Below are 24,215 nucleotides of genomic sequence, written 5' to 3' on the forward strand. Positions count from 1 at the left end.
TTTTTTCTTTTTGCTTATGTGATGCTGAGGAATCAAACCCAGAGCTTCAGCTCAAGGCTAGCGCTCTACCACTTGAGCCACAGCACCACTTCCAGCTTTTTTTCTTTTTGCTTATGTGATGCTGAGGAATCAAACCCAGAGCCTCATGCATGCAAGGCAAGCACTCTACCACTGAGCCACCTTCCCAGCCTCCTAATCATGCATTTTTCTTTGTGAGTTTATCTAAAAGATTTACCACTTGAGACTTTGCCAAATAAGAGCATTTAAAAAAAAATTTTATTGTGAAAATACCATACAAAGGGGTTACAATTACATGAGCAAGGAGCATTTTTTTTTAGTTTGTAAATTAACCTTAAATCTAAAAACAGATTTATGTGATTGGGGGAACTATAGAATATAAATTCTAAGCTGAGATCTGAATTCAATATAAAACTGAAGCTAGACAAAATAAAAGTTTATTGTAGAATTTTCTACTTCCATGTCCTTGTTTCAGCTATTTCAATGGTCTAACTATATTCCCCATAAACTGTGCATCTCTCCAAATCTTTATAAGACCCAGTAAAGAAATCCTGTCTGGGTAAATGCTTTATAAAAATAACTCTTTTCTCCACAGACAGTTTTTTTCTCCTTTTGCTTTTGTTTTTGTATTCAGTACACTCCGACCTATATTTAATCACTTCATGTTTCAACTTCTCATCCTTAGGTCCCATAAAAGGCATAAAACAAAGGAAAAGAATTGTATTTACAATAAATACAATAACATAGTCAATAAAATAATACCAACTTTCATACCATTCTTTTACCCCCATTCTAGAGAAGGATATCTTTTGGAATTTTGTTCCTCAGATTAGATATTGCCTGTGAGCTGATACAGTTTTAATAAATCCTTTTGTACCATTGAGGAACTGCTCCCACCCATCTGCATATTCACTTTCCAGGAAGAATCAGAATGGTGGAGTTGGATCTCAGCTAACCTGGATATAAAGCCAACCACAGCTGTTCACTTTGCAGTCAGAGCTCTCCTTTACCTCCACATCATTAATGTCTCAATATATTAATCATACCCTTTCTCAGAACAGTGATTACAATCAATTTGACATTTTTGTCTTGTCTTAGAGTAGATAATCCCAGCATTATTAATTTTTTAATCCCTGTTATGTAGGTTGGCATTTATGCTTCTTTTCAGAAACATGTGTCTGTTCTTTTTGAACCAAAGTGTATGAACCCCCTCAAACTGCCCACCATTGTCTATAACATTTGTTGATTGGGATTGTCCTGGTCTGTAATAGTCATACTATGTAATTCTAAAACAAATTAATATGTTAATCTTTGAGTATGCTTTGCATTAACCTTAAGATATGTTGCTCTCCTACCAATTTGACTTTTTTGTTGAATTTGAAATGACTGTACTTATATTATTTAAAATTTATTTTCTGTGAGAGTGTTGCCTTTCTTAGTAAAGTGTCTTTAAAAGATAGAAGGTTCTGGAATATCCTTCTCCATAAGGCAGGCATTACAGCACTGATAAGTATCTGTTCAGTTACTAAAAAGCAATGACATTGTAACCAGTAGTATGAGACATGAGTGAAAAAAAGAGTTGTTTGGAGGCCACATGAAGATGTATGAAAAATGTCAAACTTTGAGAGAGCATATGAAGAAAGGCTGAAATGTGATTGTTTATGATCAAATTTGTTAAGAATATGTAAGACAAAGTTACAGAAAGCCAAGTGCCAGTGGCTTATGCTTGTAATCCTAGCTACTCAGAAGACTGAAATTAGAAGACTAGGTTTTGGATCTGAGTCTTATTTCCAATTAACCACCAAAATGCCAGAATTAAGGTGTAGCTCAAGTGGTAGAATGTCAGCCTTGACAGAAAAAGCTAAGCAAGATCATGAGACCCTAAGTTCAAGCTCCAGCAAATTTAAGTACCCACACAATAACAATGAATGAACAAATGAATGAATGTAAATAATATTCTAGAGTTGTAGTAATTATTATTAGCTGGATAAATGGTATTAGGAAGGACTGTAAAAAACAGGCAGAAGACTTGATATAACATTAATGGACTGTAAAACCATTATAACTTCTAAAGCAAGAATATAACATAACTATTTTGGATTTCTATTTTAGAACAAAGTTACCTCCATGACCTTCTTAACTGGCAAAGCAGTAGAAGATTTGTGCAGAATAAAGCAGGTAATTGAAATTTTATCATTAAATGTTTTGCTACCAGAGAAAAAGTTCTTCTTAGTCGCCATTGTGGAATTCTAGTTTTATGACATGACTTAAATATTGTAGGAAATCATTAATTTACAAACACCAACTAGTGTGTTTGTGAGGATAGGAATAGCTATCCCTGTGCTGGATGACTCAGAATTAGTGCTCTAAGTGGGTTTCTGCAACAAGACTGTACTATTATATTGTGCTCATAGTCTTCTCCTCTATTTCCCTAAGGAGATTCAGGTTACCTTAATATTCATCACAGATCTGATATAACAACCCTTCCATTTGCCTACACTTTAGGTTAAATGGATTATTTTCTAGCTTAAAAAATTTATCATTTGTTAAACTTAGCCTTACATATGTTGCAAGTCAGTTTACAAAATAACCCTGTAAACATTCAACCCTTATCTGGCAGGAGCTTGAGATTCTGTGTATATACATACTCTCTTAGTTACATACTGGTGAAACTTCATCAAAGCTGTTCTTTTGGGATTACTTGATCTCACAAAAGTTGAACAGTTGGGCTTTTTTTTATTACTTTTCAAATCATATTGAGATTTTTAGATAAAACAAGTAACAATATTTTTCAAATTATAAACTATTTAAGAGGATAAACAACTCAGTAACAGCATGTGTTCATATTTGTCATTTTAGAAAAATGACATCATCAATTAAATAATATCTTCAATGACTAAATAAATCACATAGAAATCTAGTTCATTTCTTAGTTATCAAATACCATAAGTACAAAATTTTAATTATATCAAAGGAATAATGTTAGAAACCATTCAGCGCTGTATCAGCATTTAACTTTTAGAGAGGAAAATTATATTCTCAATGAAAGTCAATAAACTAAGGAATCCAGCATAGTTACATAAACTATGTTTAAAATGAAGCATTCGTATATTGTAGTGGTGCTTTAATGCAAGGATTTATTGCTGATCTTGAGAGGATTCATACTGACAGTCTACATGAAGTACAATTGTGCAAATTGTTGGTGATGGCTCCATTTACACAACTTATACTAAGACACCATCTGGTAGTCAGGACTTGGGCCTAGATTTTAATTTTCAGTTCCATCACAGGATTATTCAAACTGTGTTGACTTGCTTCTTCTATAAGTAATATTATTCCTTTAAGCAATATTATGTATCCTTACAAAACTTAAAGTAGTGTGAAACAGTGTTTACTAATACCCATTATTTCTGTGTAATGACAGACATTGCTGATTGTAAGGTGGCAATGAAAGTGACTCAGCTGTATCAGGTTCCTGCCTTTTTTCTACTCAACCAGGTTGATCTGGATTCCAGGCACATAGGCTGGGTGACAAGCGAACTTCCAGGAGGCGATAACCACATCATCAAAATTGAATTAAAGGGTCCAGAAAATACACTCAGAGTTCGACAAGTAAAAGTCCTTGGCTGGAAAGATGGTGAAAGCACAAAAATTGCAGGCCAGATTTCAGCCAGTGTAGCCCAACAGAGGAACTGTGAGGCTGAGACTCTGCGAGTATTCAGACTTATTACATCTCAAGTGAGTGGCCATACTAGTAGTAGTTCATAATAGTGAAGGATAAATTAACTCTATATATTTTGAGAGTTTAACAATACATTTTGTAAAACTTGTTAGTGATTTCTGGCTACAGATGTGACCTTGTAGCCCTCCTGATCTGATGTTGCATTCAGAATTCAGAGTTATGGTATATAGAGCAATAGCATATTATAAAGCATGGAGGTTCAGTTTTAAGTTTTAACAGTTGGTAGTTCCTGACACTAATTTTCATGTGTCTACCTTGTCAGGTATTTGGAAAGCTCATTTCTGGAGATGCTGAACCTACACCAGAACAAGAGGAGAAGGCTCTCTTGTCATCACCTGAAGGAGAGGAAAAAGTATACAATGTATTTATTTGTATTCTAAACATTTATTTCTCTTTTTCATTTTCTTACTTTTGTTCAGAGGACTAATCCATACACTGATTTTTGTTTTAGTGGATATTTCTTTGATAATAGCTTCTTTGCCATATGTATTTTTTTACTTTAATTAGAAAGAAAATTATGTATTTAAAAGAAATTCATTATTTATGTATAATCTAGCTAGTTCTATAATTCACAGCAAGTTAGTTTATACCTAGGGTTGTTATATTAAATTGTCAATATATGAAAAGCTAACAGACATTTATTACACTGTGCGCCATAAATTAATTACCTTCTCCCTCCTTTGTTTTATTTGTCCCTTAACAGTCTTCACAAAAACTTCTAAGTCTGCACAAATAATAATATCTTTTTTTTCTTGTTTCTTTCTTTTTTTTTTTTTTTTTGTTGGTCATGGGGCTTGAATTCTGGGCCTGGGTGCTGTCCCTCAGCTCTTCAGCTCAAGGCTAGTGCTCTACCACAGTGGCCACGGTGCCATTTTCAATATTCTGGTAGTTAATTGGAGATAAGAGTCTCCTAGACTTTCCTTCCCAAGATAGCTTTGAACCTTGATCCTCAAATCTCAGCTTCCTGAGTAACTAGGATTACAGGTGTGAGCCATCAGCACCTGGCTTACAAATAATAATCTTATGATTTCCCTAAACAGAAAGATTTTTCCATCTGCTAAATTTTATAATAATCTATATATTCCTCTTCTTGGTTTCTCTGTTTATCTGCATGTAGGTTTCTTTTCTTCCACTGAGCCAAACCTGTTTTTTCTTTTTCTTTTTCAATTGTGCCAGTCCCAGGTCTTGAACTCAGGGTCTAGGTGCTGTCCTAAGCTATTTTGCTCATGGCTAGTGCTCTGTCACTTGAGGTACATTTCTACCTTCTAGCTTTTTTGTGGTTAATTGGAGATAAGAGTCTCAGACTTCCTGCTTAGGCTGGCATTGAACTGAGATCCTCTTGTCTCAGTCTCCTGAGTAGATAGAACTACAGGTGTGAGTCACTGGCACTCATATGAACCATACATTCTTAAGACAAGGTGCATTTGTCTTTTTACCCACCATGGCACAATCATACATTTTTATTGAAATAACTACTCTTTATAGTATTCTTGAAATTTCTTCTGTAATATAATTACTTCACTTGCTGCATCTCAACCAAAGCATTCTAAGAAGAAAGCCTCAGCCTGTTAGAATTAACTGCAACTCTGGTGAAACCTTCAGTAGCTGAGTGGAACTGGAGAGAAGAGATCTTTGCTTGTTCCTGACCTTTAAAGAAAACATTCAGCTTTTTACTATTGTGATATGAACTATAGATTCTTTTTTAATATAAATGCCTATAATCAGATGGATGATGTTTCTTTCTGTTTTAAATTACTAAGAATTTCCACTATAATGTATATTCTTATTTATTTTTCTTACCTTTATTTCTGTTGAGTAGAATAACCAGTAAGTATATTGCTGTATATTTTAATCAATTTGTGACATTAGCTTATAGGTACTTTGTTTTCCTTTGATGAAAAATACAATGAACTAGAAGATGCAACTATGAGGCCCAATCTTCTTTAGGGGTGATGAAATACTTTAAAATTGACTTTGTTGACAGTTGCACATGCCTGTAAATATACCAGAAACCATTAAAGTTGTAGAATTCAATGAGGTAAACATTACTGTATGGTTATCTCAAGGAAGCTGTGTTTAAAAGGCAAAAATAAGCCAGGCATGAGCCTTGTAATTACCAGCCTATAATACTAGCTACATAGGAGCCTAATTTCTAAGGATCATAGTTCAAAGTCAACTCACACAGGAATGTCCCTGAGACTCTTATCACCAATTAACCATCAAAAGCTGGAAAAAGAGGTGTGACTCAAGTGGTAGAGCGCCAGCCATGAGTGAAAAAACTAAAGGACAGAGCCCAGGCTGAGTTAAAACCAAATACACACACACACACACACACACACACACACACACACACAATAAGTAAACAAAGGTAAAACATTTAAGAGATTATGAATAATCTAGCAAGTGTTTTAAATTTCAAAAAAAGCTTTATTCTACAAATTTACTTTCTTTTTGAATATGCTTTTGTAGCTCTGTCATTCAAGTTATTTATTTCATCTAAGTTGTAGAATTGATTAACATAAGTTATACTCTATCCTTTCCATATCTAGAATTTCTGTGATGTCTCTTATTATGTAGCTAACTTGTGTCTTCATTCTGTTTGGGGGGATAATATAACATGGTAAAACATTCATTTGTGTCTTTTCTCTTCCATTTGTGTTTTTGTGTTTTTTTGTTTTGTTTTGTTTTGGTTTTTGGGTCCGGTCATGGGGTCTGAACTCGGCCTGGGCGCTGTCCCTCAGCTCTTCAGCTCAAGGCTAGCACTCTACCACTTGAGCCACAGCGCAACTTCCAGCTTTTTTTTTTTTTTTTGCTTATGTGGTGCTGAGGAATCGAACCCAGGGCCTCATGCATGCAAGGCAAGCGCTCTACCACTGAGCCACCTTCCCAGCCTCAATTCTGTCTTTTCAAGGAATCATCATTTAGTTTTATTGCTTCCTCTTTATTTAATGAGTTTATCTCCTTTGTTTAGTCTAATCTCTTTGACCAAGTGAACTTTATTCTTTGTCTTAACCTCAATTTAAACAAATTCTCTTTAAAATTATTTCTCAAGATACTTTGAAATATCAAATACTCAAACTTTTTTTAAAGAGTACACTTCATTTTCTTTCCTTTCTTATTTTAAGGCAACATCAGATGCTGACCTGAAAGAGCATATGGTTGGAATCATATTCAGCAGAAGTAAGCTGACAAATTTACAAAAACAGGTTGGTGAATTGGGATTGCTTTGTCTTTTCAGTTTTGTTTTTAGAGAATAAAATATTTTCTAAATTTTGTGGAGGCTTTAGCTTTACATCTTTTATAGGTTCTACAGAATTTGTGTTTATATTTTTCTAGAGGGAAATGATTATTGTTCCATATCAAAGGATCACTTCAGAAAGTTTTTAAATTTTCTTATCTTGATGCTCTTATATTTCTTAGTTTCAGTGAGATAGTTTATTTTAGTGACAAATGTTCAGCTCTATCAGATTAAATTTCATGTTCTATGGGTTTTTTTCGTTTTTTTCATTAAACAGTTTAATAGAAGTAACTATAAGAGTACTGCTAGATTTTATGGAATGAGAGGCTCAAGAGTCAAAATACTGGTTTTAGCAGCATTTTCTTTAGAATAAATGCCAACTTGAATTTTTTTGTACTTTATATTTCTGGACTTGGTATATTTCTGTACTATATTCATTAACTTGGATTCTTATAAATCAGAAAAAAAATTTCTAATTATATTGTAAATGCTATCAATTTTAAGAATAGAAATGTTAAAACATGGTAGATATTGGGTTTCATATGCTAGTAACTCATGGGCAGAGGCATTGGTAACATATATAGTCAGTTTCATATAATAAGTGTTATAAATATTTGTATTTTTGTTAATGTTCTTTAGTTTTACTCCATTGCTCTTAAGATGAATTAAGAGAATGATAAAATGGATAATTAACTTAGAAAGAAAAGTATTAAATTGATAACTTATCAATTTAATACTCTTCTTTCTAAGTTAATCAGTTTACAAATGTCTATACATTGCCTTCACTTAGGTATGTGCTCACATCGTCCAAGCTATTCGTATGGAAGCCACCCGAGTTCGTGAAGAATGGGAACATGCCATATCAAGCAAAGAAAATGCCAATTCTCAGCCAAATGACGAAGATGCCTCCTCTGATGCTTACTGCTTTGAGCTTCTCTCCATGGTTTTAGCATTGAGTGGTTCTAATGTCGGCCGGCAGTATCTGGCTCAACAGCTAACTCTGCTTCAGGATCTCTTTTCTCTTCTTCACACAGCCTCTCCTAGGGTCCAGAGACAGGTGACTCATCATGTCACTTACCTTTGTCCTTCATTTTTCTTGAAACACTTAAAAATGACCTGGCCAAATAAAAAACACCTTAAATATGGATCTCTCATATATTAGATCCTTTATTTTAACTTTGTGTTTTATTTTTTGTTTTTGACTCTTTGTAATAGGAGTACACAAAAGCAAAATATTGTTTATTATACTAATATATTTTGATAAAGAATATTTTGGCTGTTGATGACATTTTTACCATTAAATATATGGTGTCATTTAGTCCTAACTAAAATAAAAAGCAGCTGGGCACCAATGGCTCCTGTCTTTTAATCCTAGCTACTGAGGAGGCTGAGAGCTGAGGATTGAGGCTTGAAGCCAGCCTCGGCAGGAAAGTCTGTGAGACTCTTATCTCCAGTTAATCACAGATAAAGCCAGAAGTGGCACTATAGCTCAAATGGTAGAGCACTAACCTTGAGCAAAAGGAGCTCAGGGACAGTGCCCAGAACCAGAATTCAAGCCCCAAGACTGGCTAAAAATAAATAAACATTTAAATAAATAAAAATATTTTTTCTTCATCATTCCTACTCTACAAATTAAAGTATTTTTATAATATTTAAATAGTATTTCTGATCTTCTTTTACATAGATTTTTGACATTATATAGCACATTTTTTAACTAAAAATTTAAAATGCCAATCTTTAAATGAACTCTTACATTTTTCTTACCAGGTAACCTCCTTACTAAGACGAGTTTTGCCTGAAGTAACCCCCAGTCGTCTGGCCAGCATCATAGGAGTGAAATCTTTGCCCCCAGCAGATATCAGTGATATCATTCACTCAACTGAGAAAGGAGATTGGAATAAACTGGGTATCTTGGACATGTTTCTGGGGTGCATTGCCAAGGCGCTCACTGTGCAGCTAAAAGCCAAAGGAACTACTATCACAGGGACAGCTGGAACCACTGTGGGCAAAGGAGTTACAACTGTTACACTTCCAATGATTTTCAACTCCAGGTTTGTTACCATTTCTGTTGTAGTATGGTTTCAAATTCGACCTTGTTGGCTTACTCACCAGAGAGTATCCATACACAATTGACTCATGTATAAAAAGGATATCATATGCAGTAAAAATGTCTATTTGTAATAAGGAATAGAAAGTAAATCGTACGTATAATGTTAGGATATTTAGATATCTATGTTGATAAATAAGGTAGGTCTGCATCTCATGTATAAAACTAAACATCAATTTTATGTCAAATGTATTTTACTAACATAAAAATAACTAAACAATATAGGGTGGGAGATAAACTTCAGATCATTAAACCTTCATGGATTTTTATTAAAACTTCTACAACAGTTTATAGAAAAAATATACTTCTCACCTTCCTAAACAAAAAAACAGAGCCCCAAAATTACTTTTCCAAAAGGAAAATGTTTGTAACTTTGATTACATAAAAATGAAAAGGCCAGATGCTGGTGACTTAAACCTGTAATCCTAGTTTCTCTGGAGGCTGGGATCTGAGGATCAGCATTCAGAGCCCAAGCAGGAGAATTTCTAAGACTCTTATCTCCAGTTAACCAACAAGAAGCTTCAAGTTGTTGGGCACTGGTGACTCGTGCCTATAATCATAGTTACTCAGGAAGCTATCTGAGGATTGCAGTTTAAAAACAGCCCAGACAAGCCCAGACAAACGCCTGTAATCCTAGCTACTCGGGAGGCTGAGATCTGAGGATCACAGTTCAAAGCCAGACCAAGCAGGAAAGTCCATGAGACTCTTATCTCCAGTTAACCACCAGAAAACCAGAAGTAGCACTGTGGCTCAAGTAGTGGAGTGCTCGCCTTGAGCTGAAGCTCACAGGGACAGTGCCTAGGCACAGAGTTCAAAGCCCACAACCAACAACAACAACAACAAAAATAGCCCAGACAGGAAAGCATATGAGACTCTTATATCCAATTAACCACCAAAAGCCACAAGAAGAGCTGTGGTAAAGCATTAGCCTTGAGCAAAAAGGCTCAGCAACAGTACCTTGGCCCTAAGTTCAAGCCCCAGGACTTGAAAAAAAGGCCAAAAATAGAGGCATGACAAAAGTGGTGGAGTGCCAGACTTGAGTGAAAAAGCCAAGCAAGAGCACTAGGCCTTCAGTATAAGCTCCACACACACACACAACAAATTTTTCAAAAGGAAAGAAATGAAGCCAGACGTTGGTGGCTCATGCCTATAATTCTAGCTACTCAGGAGAGTGAGTTTGGAAGATCATAATTCAAACCCAGCCTATGTAGGAAAGTCTGTGAGACTCTTATCTCCAGTTACCAAAAAAGTAAGAAGTGGACCAGTGGCTCATGTGGTAGAGTGCTAGCCTTGAACAGAAAAAGTTCAGGGACAGGATCCAGGCCCTGAGTTCAAGACTGGCACCAAAAAAAAAAAAAAGGAAAAAAAGAAAAGATAGAACATACTATTGCAGTGTTTTCAAATGTAAGCAACATAAAAATATTTAAACTTGTATAATAAACAGGTATTATAATAATATAAGGATAGTCAACTAATAGAACGATATAAAATGCCAATAAATATAGGAAAAGCCTTTCATCAGAGAAATATAGATTAAGCCATTGTAAAGTATCTTTGATGCTTGGCAAGATTATACAGGAATGAGTATGTTCATCTAACATAAATTTCTGTGGCATTTTTGGATATGCATATCCTTTAACCTGCCAATATGCTTCTAAAACTTTTATGCATATCCAGAAAAGTTTATTTTGTATTTGTAAAAACAAATTGGCAACATCTGGAACTGTGCAAAATTATAAAGCCAGTAGAGATAGATTGCAACCACAACAAAACTTAGTAAGACTCTATTTCCAAAACAAGAAAGGTATGGTGGTATGTACCTGTAGTCCCAGCTTCCTAGCAGGGAGTAGGGAAATAGGAAGGTCATGATCCAAGACTGGCCTGGCTAAACGTGAGGCCCTGTCTGTAAAAGAACTAAAGCCAAATGGGCTGGGGGTGGACATGGCTTAAATGCTAGAGCAACTGGTCTTGGCATTCAAGTCCTAGTACCACCAAAACCCAAATTTTGGCTAACAAACACAAACCTACATGTTGTAATCCACAGTTGATTGACTGGGGCTGTGAAATTTCTTCATATCCTTCACATCACTTTGTCTGATGGACTACTAGCATTTTTTGTGATTTGCAGCTTTTTCCTACAAAACAGTACAGCCCCCAATTAAGCAATAAGTGGACAGTTTGAACCACTAATCCAGGCTGACAAAATGATAACTTCTGTACAAGTTAGGTATTTTATACCTTTTGGAAAAAACCAATTCTGGTATCCATTTAGATTGAATAAAACTTTTTTTAAATTTTTAAAAAAATTATAGATCTAGTCCATGACAAGAGTTAGCACCATACTTTCCATCACTTCCTTCATGCACACAATTTAGTAAGCAAAAAATGCCAGCTAAACCAAGCAGTACTGTGCACGTTGATGGAGTTGCTTTGTATTCTGGCAAGTGCCTTTTAATCTCCATGCTCACTGGAAACCAACAGTTGGTAGTCCATCAACTATATTTGGAGTATGAGTACACAAAAATAGCACGGAAACAAGTATTTGACAAGAAAGTAAATCAGTATAGTTGTTCTCTTTAAACAAGAGATTTGAGGTAATATTTTGGTTTTCTCTTTAGAAGTTTTAATTATCTAAATTGGTGGTATGCACAAGGAATCCCACATTGGAAAATGAGGCAGGAAGGCTGTGAGTTTAAGAGAAACCTAGGATACACAGCAAGACCTTGTCTATAAATACATGCATACATATATGCATATATACAGACATACATGCATACACACACATATATACATACCTCTAAATATATTGTAGCGGCTTAGTCTTTAAACAATTACGATACTGTATGCTGAAGTAAAATTTTTATCCTTCTTATCTGTGCAACTACAAAATGACTTGTTTCATAAGTGCTAATTTTTCTTTTTAGTTATCTTCGACGAGGTGAAAGTCATTGGTGGATGAAGGGCTCAACTCCCACTCAGATCTCAGAGATTATCATCAAACTTATTAAGGATATGGCCGCAGTAAGTTACATTCTGTGATTATAGCAATGAGGTGCAACAGGATCTGATTGACACTAAGCAGCCTTATTTGCTGAATTGATAGAAGGATACTATTACTGTACTTAAGACTACTTTTAGTATGTTTAACTACTTTGCCATTGCTGTTTTTATGATCAGTACATTTGTTGTTAAGTAAACTATTCCCATTTCAAGCTGTCCAGTTAACTTGAGAATTGTTGAGGTCTTCCAAGGCTTCTTTCTGGCCTGAGAAAGAGCGTAAGAGAGAGGAAAAGAAAAAGAAGGTTCTCATTCTTAGCCTTCATGGTTTATAAAGCTTATTAATATCCTGTGAATACTGGAATAAGATGCTGGCTTTAGGGAGAAATCTGCAAGTGTGAACAAGAAATGGCTTTCACGAGTTGTTTCGTAGTTCCTGCTTCTTCACATTGCCTTGTATTTCCAGAAGGTAACCTGAGAAGGACCAGCACGAGTGGAAACAGCTCCCAAGCGGCAGGGAGCAAGGCATTTTTGGAGAAGAAATTGAATTGCCCTTTAACAGTTTGATAACATGGGGATATTAGAAATGGAAGGACATTTTTTCCTGGGGGAAGATAAACTTTTTCCAAGAGTATGCACAATTTCTCAACTTTTGTGGCAAATAGACTTTCTCAGAATGTTCATTGAATGAAAATGGTTAAAAAAGACTGTTAAGAACAAGTAAATTCTATAACAGTTAAAAATTGATTTAAAAAAATCAACATAGCAGTGTATAAGATCCTCAGTTAGATGTTCTGGAAAAAATTTCAGCACAGTAAATAAAAGTAATTATAGTTAAATTTGTGTGTGCTGTTTAATGCTAGACATACCAGTTAGAGCACTCAGCATAGCTCTTCAAGTTTCATGCTAGATAACACAGTTTTATAACCAAAATTTGTTACATATTTTTGTACTTAAATATATACATATTTGGGGCTGGGAAGGTGGCTCAGTGGTAGAGCGCTTGCCTTGCATGCCTGAGGCCCTGGGTTCGATTCCCCAGCACCACATAAGCAAAAAGAAAAAAGCCGGAAGTGGCGCTGTGGCTCAAGTGGTAGAGCGCTAGCCTTGAGCTGAAGAGCTGAGGGACAGCACCCAGGCCCGGAGTTCAGGCCCCACAACCGGACCCAAAAAAAAAAAAAAAATATATATATATATATATATATACATATATACATATTTGTTTTTTTTCAGTCGTGGGACTTGAACTCCGGGCCTGGGTGCTATCTCTGAGCTCTTCAGCTCAAGGCAAGCACTCTACATCTTGAGCCACAGAGCCACTTCTAGTACTTATATTGTTATACAAGTCTGAAACAAATTTCCCTTGTATGCTATAGTAAAAGTATATTGAAACCTTAGATTCCAATTTACTTTTACAATCATCAAAAACATAGTTTGGAAATTGAATTTTTTCATGGGATTGTGAAGGATTTTTACTTCTAAAGTCTGTGCCCCTACATTGTCTTGCTACAAATAAATCTCTCCCTTTAAGATACGCTATTTAATAGGAAGGCTTTACAATGATAATGCATTTCTGGTCACTTATTAAAATATGTGTTCTGCTTAATAGGGTCATCTGTCAGAAGCTTGGTCCCGAGTGACAAAAAATGCTATTGCAGAAACTATCATTGCCTTGACCAAGATGGAAGAAGAATTTAGGTCTCCAGTAAGATGCATTGCAACAACTAGAGTAGGTTTTCACTTTGTGTCTTTTTTTGTTTGTTTGGTCTGTATAATTACACATTCTTTTTCTGTAATAGATTTGGACAAATTCTTATCAGTCAATCAGCATAAGTTACAATATTAACTAATGTATTTTTGGAAACCCAAAAAGAATGGATAAAAAATAAATGGTTTTTATGAATTAGGAATAAAATATGGTAATCATTAGTATTCACTCTGAGGTATCCAGTATCACTTGTTTTTCTTATTAAGAAACTAAGAATGTGCGGGTTAGAAAGACTACATTATATTGTGTGTATTTTCTTTGTAATGACCTATTTACTGTAGATTACTGCAGTAAATTTAGTAGTACTATTCTATGACAGACTGATCATTTTTCAAAAACAAGGCACCTTCCTTCTCATTTTTATATGGTCCATTTGTTTTTAATGAAGAATCCTACCTTCTAGGTAGGTCATACTTTTAAGAAACAAAAAACTATGCACTAGTGTGTCAGAATTTCTTTTTTTTTATTATAAAGATACCGTACAGAGGGGTTACAGTTACATGAGCAAAGTAATGAGTAAATTTCCTGTCGAGCATTGTTATCTCCTCCTTTGTTTTTTCCCTACTATCCCTTCCCTCCCACCTCCCTGACTCTTCCCCCTCCCTTTGTCCCCATCTTCCCCCCAGAAGTTGTAAAGTTTGTTTTCAGTATAGTTTCTTATATGGTCAGAATTTCTGAGGAAGTGGGATTGGACTTCAAATGAAACATTTATAGTAAGTTTCACCCTATCAAATATCATGTACCATGTAATTCCAAAGAGATTTGAGATTTTCTTGTAGTAGAGAAGCATTAGGAGCCAGGCACTGGTGGCGCATGCCTGTAATCCTAGCCACTCAGGAGACTGAGATCTGAGGATTGTAGTTCAAAGCAAACCAAAGTAGGAAAGTCTATGAGACTCTTACCTTCAATAAACCACTCAGAAAACCGGAAGTGACACTGTGGCTCAAGTGGTAGAGTGCTAGCTTTGAGCTGAAGAGTAGAGGGACAGCACCCAGGCCCAGAGGTCAAGCTCCACGACTGACTGTATTTCTTAGAGTTGAACCAGTTAAATAATTTTCTGTTTTTTCATTCATGAAAGAACATATTGTTCTATGTAAAACTGAAGCTTAAGCTTTGAAAACTATTTTTGAGGGTGATTTTCAAAAGTTTATTAGATATTTCTGACACAATATACCAAGTAAATGCTAGGCCTTTCTTTCTTTTTTGGGGGTCTGGTTGTGGGGCCTGAACTCTGGGCCTGGGCGCTGTCCCTCAGCTTTTCAGCTCAAGGCTAGCGCTCTACCACTTGAGCCACAGCACCACTTCTGGCTTTCTTCTTTTTGCTTATGTGGTGCTGAGGAATCGAACCCAGGGCCTGCATATAAGTCAAGTGCTCTACCACTGAGCCACCTTCCCAGCCCCAATGCTAGGCCTTTCAAAGCAACAGAAACTACTGAGATATAAACATTCTGTCTGGAATGTATTTAATATGTATCCATGTACTCACAAGACTATGCACAACTAAAAAGCCATACTACTGCCTTCTTTGGAATTTAGTGCCTCAGGAGTATGGTACTAGATAGAAAAATATGCAGAGGACACTGAAGTAGGAAATTTAATATGCAAAACATTCCTTTAGATGTTTTACTATATAAACCAATAAAGGATAATTTCATCCAAAAGAGGATGGTTCATGCATGGCACATGGCAGTGTATACTTGGCACCACATTACTACGTGAGTGGATGCCTTTGAGTATCTGTACATTTCCAGTGCAGCCAGCATTTATTGAACTACTGTGAAGAGTTAAGCAGTCAGTAATCTGTGTTTTCTAAGAATTCAGTAGTGTAATAGTTTTCCTTCTCAACAGCTCTGGCTTGCTCTAGCATCACTGTGTGTTCTTGATCAAGATCATGTGGATCGCCTCTCTTCAGGAAGATGGATGGGAAAGGATGGACAACAAAAACAAATGGTAAGATCAGAATTATTTCATCACACACTATCTTCTTTTTCTTTATGCTCAGCTTTAGCTGAGCTTGGAAAAAATAAGCAAGTGAAAATACACAATTAGTGATACACCTTAAAAATTATGTTCAAATTAGCCAAGTTTGTCTTCTGAATCTGCTTCACTTACAGTTCCTTCACCGCTCACTCCTGAGTAGCTAGGACTATAGGCATAAGCCACCAGGGCCCAGATTTTAAAGATTAATTGTCTTCCTCATTTAGCAGACAGAATATTTGTATTATATAATGGGAAAACATTTTATTAGATCTCTAAGCAAAATATTTATTTTGATGTTATTGAACATTTAACTTGTATAGGACATTAGGCTTTGAATATTTTTGAGAGATTTTTATAGTTCAGTGTAGTTGTCATCATAGTTCTGTTTCAACATTCAGGTTATAAAAATCTTACCATTCTTTGGAAGAATATTATTAGAGTTAAAAATGACCTGTAGCCGGGCACCAATGGCTCACGCCTGTAATCCTAGCTACTGAGGAGGCTGAGATCTGAGGACCAAGGTTCAAAGCTAGCCTGAGCAGGAAAGGCCATGAGAGACTCTTATTTCCAATAAACCAGAAAACTGGAAATGGTACTGTGGCTCAAGAGGTAGAGCACCAGCCTTGAGCTGAAGAGCTGAGGGACAGCACTCAGGCCCAGAGTTCAAACCCCAAGACCAGTAACAACAACAAAAAAATGAATTATAGATACATTAAATTTGTGCATCCAAGGCTTTCTTTTTAGTTTAATGTAACCTATGGAATTGTCTTATTGTAGCCTATGTGTGATAACCATGATGATGGTGAAACTGCAGCTATCATTTTATGCAATATTTGTGGAAATTTATGTACTGACTGTGACAGATTCCTCCATCTTCATCGACGAACCAAAACTCACCAAAGACAGGTAAAGATTTTAATCTCTATCTCTAGAACAAGGTCTAACGCAGAAATAATTTTGAAATAAATGTGGAAAAGAATGGGAAGAAATGTGCCTTTGTATTAATGACCTTAATTGAGGTCCTGCTTCAGTTATCAACTGTAAATTGAGCTAACTTTTCTAAGACTATGTATCTACATGGGAACTATTATAAAGATTGGAAATATCTGGAACTTCTTATAGTACTTCGTAAATGAAAGTCCTTCTCTTACATAAATTTTATATCTTCTTTCAGAATGGTTAAGTACATTTTTTTTCTTCAATGAAATAATAGGTCTTCAAAGAAGAAGAGGAAGCTATAAAGGTTGACCTTCATGAAGGTTGTGGTAGAACCAAATTGTTCTGGTTGATGGCACTAGCAGATTCTAAAACAATGAAGGCAATGGTGGAATTCAGAGAACATACAGGTGAGAGGTTTAAAGATTGAATTGTGCCTAGGAGAAAAAATGAACTATGTTTACAGGTTATGACTAAAGTAGGTTTTTGTCTATAGATATGAAAAAATTGAATGATTCTCTGTTCTAATACTTAGTTATGGTATTGACCGAAGTCTAATTTAATTCTATGTATTAGACACAGTATTCTGACTCAAAGTCAGGAAACTTGCTTGGTCACAAAAGAGTTGTATGACCTTGGGCAAGTCATTTTTAACATCTTAGGAACAAATGAGGATTAGTTTCTGAAATGAAGCTATTGTACTATTTATCTTTTTAGGAGTGGCTCCCTCCAGCTGGAAGTGCTGTATCCAAGATGCACTGCCGTTAATCCCCCTCACCCCTCATTCTCTTGGTTACAGCCCCACAATCAAAAGTTCTGCCCTATATGATCACTGTGATCTCTTTTAACTGTAGAGTTTTGATTTTGTGATATATTTATTAGTTTTTATAGACGTAGAAGAATAAGGCTTTTTTAATAGTATCATTCCATTGATAGTAATAAAATAACTAACAAACGTGAATAATTATTACTATGGAAAAAATAACACATTTTTGTTCTGTTTTTGTGCCAGTACTGGTACTTAAATTCATGACTCACGTTCTCACTCCATTTTTTTACTCAAGGCTGACACTACCACTGGAGGGACACCTCCACTTCTGCCCTTTTTCTGGTTATTTCTCTTCCTCCAGCCAGCTTCAGATTTCAGAACTGAGCCTCCTTAGTAGCTAGGATCATAGGCATGAGCTACCAGCACCCAGCAAAACAGTTTTCATTTTGCTCTTTATCTAAAAAAATCTTGTATAACTCTAGCTTAATCATATAAATCTCACTTTGTAGCAGAACTATAGTCTACCATTTCTCTTACTGACTCAAACTGCTAATGTTGAAAGTTAGCACACATCTGAGCAAATTAACTATAAATATGACTGACATTATGCCCTATAATATAAGATTTGTTACTGCTATTCTAAAAGGAAAGATACAGGAAAATTCCAATAGTTAACTCTTCTTGATGGCCTGATAAAATTGGCTTTACAGCATTTACATTCAAGAAACATGTTTCTTATTATAGAGACCTACATATTATAAAAATATTTTTTTCTCATAGTTGATTTTTTTCCTCCTATAATCTGTCAGTACTATATGTTAGTTTAAGGAACCGTGAGATGTTGAATCATCCTCATGCTCATGATATAAGCTATCTTTTTAGAAAATATTCTATTGAATGTAGTGACAATATGTACAAATTGTGTGCTTATGTATAAAAGTAAGCATGGGAACCTGACATGGTGGAAATCACTCTTAGTCCCCACACTCAGGAAGTTGAGACATTAGATCACATGTTCAAGGTCAACTAGACTGCCTTGTGAGACCTTGTCTCAAAAACATTTAAAAAAGCTTGCTTTATAATTTTCAGGGTTTTTTTTTTCACCGTTTTTATGTTTTCTGCTATTTCTATGAGTATTTCAACATTTAATTTTTTTCAAATTTAAATTGGATGGGTATTCCTCTGTTTTTTAAGTTTTGTACTCTAATAATAGGCTTTATTCTGTGGAATTTTATTGGTATATATAATATGCTGATTTCCTAAATGTATGCTTTGTATTTCAGTTTATTTGATGATTATATTTATCTAGAATTACTGCATTTGGATTTGAAGGGGTTGCCAGACCTGCTCTGTCCACTACCATGACTACATGAATCATCTTCTTTCTTTCACTAAAAAGTATAAGCCTATCAAGAATTTTTTTGGATTTAGTTTCTCACCACCTTTTTGGGAGCTTTATAATTAGGGCAATTTGCAACCCTTGGCTAATTTCCCAGTGATAGCAACTAATACAAATCTGGTTTCTTTATTTATGTATCTGTTTTTATTTATTTTTATTGTTGTTATTAAGTAGTTGTACAAAGGAGTTACACTTACATAAGTCAGGTTATGAGTACAATGCTTCTTGTTCTTCCTTTGTTCTTCCCCCATTTACCCCCTCCCATCCCTACCCTCAAGTTACATAGTTCATTTTTTGCCTAATGTACATGGAATATAATGACTACATATGCTTACCCTGTCTCCTCCATTCCTATTGGCCTTTTAAAAACAGTTATATTGTAGTCTATAGAAGGCATGTCCTGAAGAAAAGATTTTTCTTTTTCTCTTTGAACCTAGGTAAACCTACCACAAGTAGTTCAGAAGCATGCCGCTTCTGTGGGTCCAGGAGTGGAACCGAGTTATCTGCAGTTGGCAGTGTTTGTTCTGATGCAGATTGCCAGGTATGTATATGGTGTATGTGGTTATCCCATCCCAGGAAGTAATGATAGGGTCCCAGGGAACACTTCTACTTAATAGAAATGATCTCAGCCTTAGCTCAGTTGTACTTTGTCAAGGGTTAAGTGTTAAATTCTTCGTCAGGCCCAGAAATAGATCAAATGAGGCTTTGAAGACCAAGCCAAACTTTTATGTTTCTTATGCCTGTAATTATTTAATATTTTATTTTGTGCTAATAGTAACTAAAATCTGTGGACTGTAGGTTTTTACTTTTTAAATTTTATTTTCCCATAATGTTTCTATTAGCTGAGCATTCTTTTTTGTTGTTGTTGATGGTAGTGGTAGTAGTGGTGGTGGTGGTGGTGGTGGTGGTGGTGGTGGTTGTGGGGCTTGAACTCTGGGCCTTAGCACTTGTCTCTTCAGCTCTTAGCACTTAGCTCTTCAGCTCAAGGCTAGCACCCTTCCACTTGAGCCACAGCACCACTTCCAGTTTTCTGAGTGGCTTATTGGAGATAAGAGTCTCACGGACTTTTCCTGCCTGGGCTGGCTTTTAACTGCATTCCTCAGATCTTAGCCTCCTGAGTAGCTAGGATTACAGTTATGAGCCACTGGCACCCAGCATAGCTGAGAATTCTTGAGTCTTAAAAATGTATACATATTTTCCATGCTGGCCAAATATTTTCAGCTCTTCTAACAAGAATTTTGATAATACTGAGCACCAGAGGCTCACATCTATAATCCTAGCTACTCAGGACCATGATCTCAGGATCATGGTTCAAAGCCAACCCAAGCAAGAAAGCCAGTGAGACTCTTATCTCCAGTTAACCATCGAAAAGCCAGAAATGGAGCTGTGGCTCAAGTGGCTGAGTGCCTCATCACAAAAGCTCAGAGACAGTACCCAGGCTCTGAATCCAAGTCTCCCAGGACTCTCACCCCCCCCTCCCAAAAAGGATGAATTTCAAGATAATGAGAGATACCTATGGGCTTTTGTTTGATTTGACCCCGCTTTTGGTGAAGGCATAGTAATTGAGAGATTATACAGAAATTTTTTGCTTGATGACTATGCATGATGACAAATTATAATTTACTTTGTACCAGCATTACATTTATGTGGATTGGAATTTTTTAATAACATTAAAATAGGGTCATTAATCCTAATTCATATTCAAGGAAAGAATAAAAATGATCATTGTCACATTGTTGTAATGAGCATTTCCAGTAGGAAAGTAGTTTTACAAAATTAATATAATCGGCATAATTAGTAGCATATATCTTTTATCATATGCCATTGTGATTCATCTTTCTTAGGAATATGCTAAGATAGCCTGTAGCAAGACACATCCTTGTGGCCATCCATGTGGTGGTGTTAAAAATGAAGAACATTGTTTGCCTTGTCTGCATGGCTGTGATAAAAATGCCACCACACTGAAGCAAGATGCTGATGACATGTGCATGATATGTTTCACTGAAGCTCTCTCGGCAGCACCAGCTATTCAGGTGTCTCAGCTTTTACATGTATCTTGACTTTTATGTGGGGAATTAGAAATATAGTTGTCAAATACAGAAATGATACCTTTTATTCCTGAACAAAAATATGTCCTATTAACATATGTTAATATATCAAGGAGAAAAATCTGTCTGTTCATGTTCTGCTTCCCATTTTGTATAACCTACTTACTTTTTGTGATTGCTCTAAGTCCTCATAACCAATAACATAAAATATTCAGTAGGAGGACTTAGTTATGTTATTATCATAGAGCTATTTTCTTAGTTTCTGAAATGTAGACTATTTTATCGCATTATATATAATTGATCATATTTCCATACATACATGAGTTACTACTGTAACTACCAAATGAATTTTTAAACTTTGATCTGTTGTTTAGTGTTTGGTTTTGAAATAATGAATACTCTTTGAAAAATTTTATTTGTTAGTGATTTCTTAATTCTTTGTCAGTATTACTTCAAAAATCTTAATTCTTTCAATAATTTCTCTTTTCTATGAAATACAAAATTAAATAACTTTATATTTGTTCCTAACCCAGCTTACTTTATAGGTAGCTTTTATATAAGTGGCATTAATATTTGAGTGGTAAAAATTAGGAGACGGTGAAGGTAATTAATTCCTACCTGTGAAAACACAGGACTGAAATTTTGTTCCACTGAATTTCTTGATTTTACTCTTGATGTGCCTTAAGTAACATTTTACATTGTACAAAAGTCTCCCAGTCAGTCAGGTGTTTATTAATTCTATATTCGCTTACATCCTTCTTATTTTTTGATTTATTTAAAGTTGGACTGTAGTCATGTATTCCACTTACAATGCTGTCGGAGAGTTTTGGAAAACAGATGGCTTGGTCCAAGGATAACATTTGGATTTATATCTTGTCCCATTTGCAAGGTATGGAAATAACCTGAAATTACCTACTTTCTCTTTTCCTTTTAATTTCATCTGTCAAGATAAAGAGGCATCGTCATTTTTTGGTGTCTTCACATCTGTTTTTTTTTTTTTGGTCGGTCATGGGGCCTGAACTCTGGGCCTGGGTGCTGTCCCTCAGCTCTTAGCTCAAGGCTAGTGCTCTACCACTTGGGCCATAGCACCACTTCCAGCTTTTTCTGATTATGTGGTGCTGAGGAATCGAATCCAGGGTCTCATGCATACAAGGCAAGCACTCTACCACTGAGCCACCTTCCCAGCCCTCCCATTTGCTTTTTACACGTCCTCACGCCCCGTCCCTCCCCACATCAGTTTCTACCCTCCTCTTCCAAGTAGTAACAATAGTAAAAGGTCTCTGTAGTTGCTATTAAAAGCTGGTAATATTGAATGATATAAACATCATTTTCAGACCTCCTGAGAGTTGTATCACTTGATATGATGAATACTAAAAACATGAATAAATAAAATAAAGCAAATATCCTCTTGTCCTTGCAAAATAATTTAAGCTTGATCTTTAATATTAGTAGAAGAGATTGTTTTGGAGTGAATTAAAATTAGGAGAAATGCTTGGCATTTGGGCACATTTCTACAAAAAGTAGAAACTTGTTTTTGAGAGCTATTTTTGATTAATAACATTGATGATAAAGAATATAACAATGCCTTCTATATATTCTAGTCTTTTTTTCTATTGATTTCTGTTTGTTTTTAATCTTTATATTTGCAGGCTACTTTATCATGAGAAGACTTACCGCAATCATTGCTTAAACTGAGGAGTAATCAGAAAGATTAATTTAACAGTATTTTTTTCTCCACATATGGTACCACAGAGAAAAGTCATATTTCTGAGCCTAGAAATAGATACATGAAGGTGGGGAAGAAAATAACTACCTGCTCATCTCATTCACCTGACAATACTACATGATCTCCATAGAGCCAAAGCCCCACACACAATATGAGTGTGTCATATTTTGGAATCAAGGAAATGTTTAGTCCAGAACAGCTAAGGCATTGTGAGACATTCAGACTCAGGAAATGTGAAGCTAAAAATAAGGAATTTTTATGGTCTCATCTCATTTGTCCTTATTTTCCATGCTCTTAGGAAAACATGGGCTTGTGAAGAGTTTACAGAATGATTATTTAGTAGCATCTTGTAGAGAAAAGGTTAACATGACTGTGTACTTGTGCATTCTTAATGTTTGTGGAATTAATACGTGACTCTGTTATAGCATGTCCTTTCGTCTTTCAGAACAAAATCAACCATATAGTATTAAAAGACCTACTTGATCCAATAAAAGAACTCTACGAGGATGTCAAAAGAAAAGCCTTAATGAGGTTGGAATATGAAGGTCTACATAAGAGTGAAGCCATCACAACTCCTGGTGTGAGGTTTTACAATGATCCAGCTGGCTATGCAATGAATAGATATGCATATTATGTTTGCTACAAATGCAGAAAGGTAAGCTATAAATTGAACTAAAGTTTTAAGAGATGTTTGTATTGTATTTTGTAGGTTATTACAGGTAAAGTTGAAGCTATACGTGAGAAAAAGAAACTTGAAGCATCATGCTTCAAGTTGAACTTTTTTCCTTAATTTGTTTTGCATTCTTTTCTTCCTAGGCATTTTCCAAAACATGTACTTCTATACAAAAGATACAACTTTATCAGTTACTTTTCCTTTACCCTTACTTCTTTTCCCACAAGTACTACAAAGTTCACGTGCCTCATAATATATTCATCAGTCTTGAATCCCTCTACATCTATGATCGTTATTTATAAAGCGTTATCAATTCTGTCTCTAAGTTTCTGTTATCTTTTTATCTACTATACCTTCAACTCTATTTTCTTTTGTAATTCTAGTACCCTTCTTACTGAGCTCTTAGGTGGTACCCCTAAACCTCTGTTCCATCCCTTTCACATACATACACTGCCATTAGTGGGTCCTGAATCTAATTGAGTTTATTCTTCTGCTTATAATCTTGTAGCCTTATCTCTCCAGTCCCATCCCCCAGTATGCTTCCATTCTACTCAGTGCTACAACATTCTGGACAGCCCACATTTCAGCATTGACTCACAGAAAGCTCTATGGCACTGTGCAGGAGGTTGCTCTTCTTGGAATGTTCTCTTCTTCCGACTGCACAGTTTACTTTTCTAGCCACCCCTATTCCATACACACGTATGTGGTCAAGTCTATCATTTCCTACTTCAGGATTCAGCTTGGAGTTCACCTCCTCTGTAATGTGCCCCCAGCTCCCTGCTGTCAACCACCCTCATACACAGTTTTGCTATTT

At 35.6% G+C, this 24,215-nt stretch overlaps 1 protein-coding gene across 2 annotated transcripts in view; it reads left to right on the forward strand.

Annotated features, from left to right (window-relative positions):
* The window catches only part of Mycbp2 (MYC binding protein 2, E3 ubiquitin protein ligase), a 236,244-nt gene that overhangs the window by 203,001 nt on the left and 9,028 nt on the right, over nucleotides 1-24,215 (forward strand). Inside the window, exons 68-82 of one of the 2 annotated variants that reach the window (XM_013009100.1) lie at nucleotides 2,131-2,196; nucleotides 3,517-3,756; nucleotides 4,023-4,112; nucleotides 6,886-6,966; nucleotides 7,789-8,055; nucleotides 8,766-9,049; nucleotides 12,030-12,126; nucleotides 13,712-13,831; nucleotides 15,719-15,820; nucleotides 16,628-16,756; nucleotides 17,064-17,196; nucleotides 19,392-19,495; nucleotides 20,799-20,987; nucleotides 21,784-21,891; nucleotides 23,174-23,383. In XM_013009100.1, coding sequence (XP_012864554.1) covers nucleotides 2,131-2,196; nucleotides 3,517-3,756; nucleotides 4,023-4,112; nucleotides 6,886-6,966; nucleotides 7,789-8,055; nucleotides 8,766-9,049; nucleotides 12,030-12,126; nucleotides 13,712-13,831; nucleotides 15,719-15,820; nucleotides 16,628-16,756; nucleotides 17,064-17,196; nucleotides 19,392-19,495; nucleotides 20,799-20,987; nucleotides 21,784-21,891; nucleotides 23,174-23,383 — 2,220 coding nt within the window. Of the gene's footprint in view, nucleotides 1-2,130; nucleotides 2,197-3,516; nucleotides 3,757-4,022; nucleotides 4,122-6,885; nucleotides 6,967-7,788; nucleotides 8,056-8,765; nucleotides 9,050-12,029; nucleotides 12,127-13,711; nucleotides 13,832-15,718; nucleotides 15,821-16,627; nucleotides 16,757-17,063; nucleotides 17,197-19,391; nucleotides 19,496-20,798; nucleotides 20,988-21,783; nucleotides 21,892-23,173; nucleotides 23,384-24,215 lie in introns of both variants that reach the window. The other variant, XM_013009110.1, reaches the window with a different exon arrangement.

Source organism: Dipodomys ordii, unplaced genomic scaffold (genome assembly GCF_000151885.1).
Source record: "Dipodomys ordii isolate 6190 unplaced genomic scaffold, Dord_2.0 Scaffold1, whole genome shotgun sequence".
In the NCBI taxonomy this organism is placed as follows: domain Eukaryota; kingdom Metazoa; phylum Chordata; class Mammalia; order Rodentia; family Heteromyidae; genus Dipodomys; species Dipodomys ordii.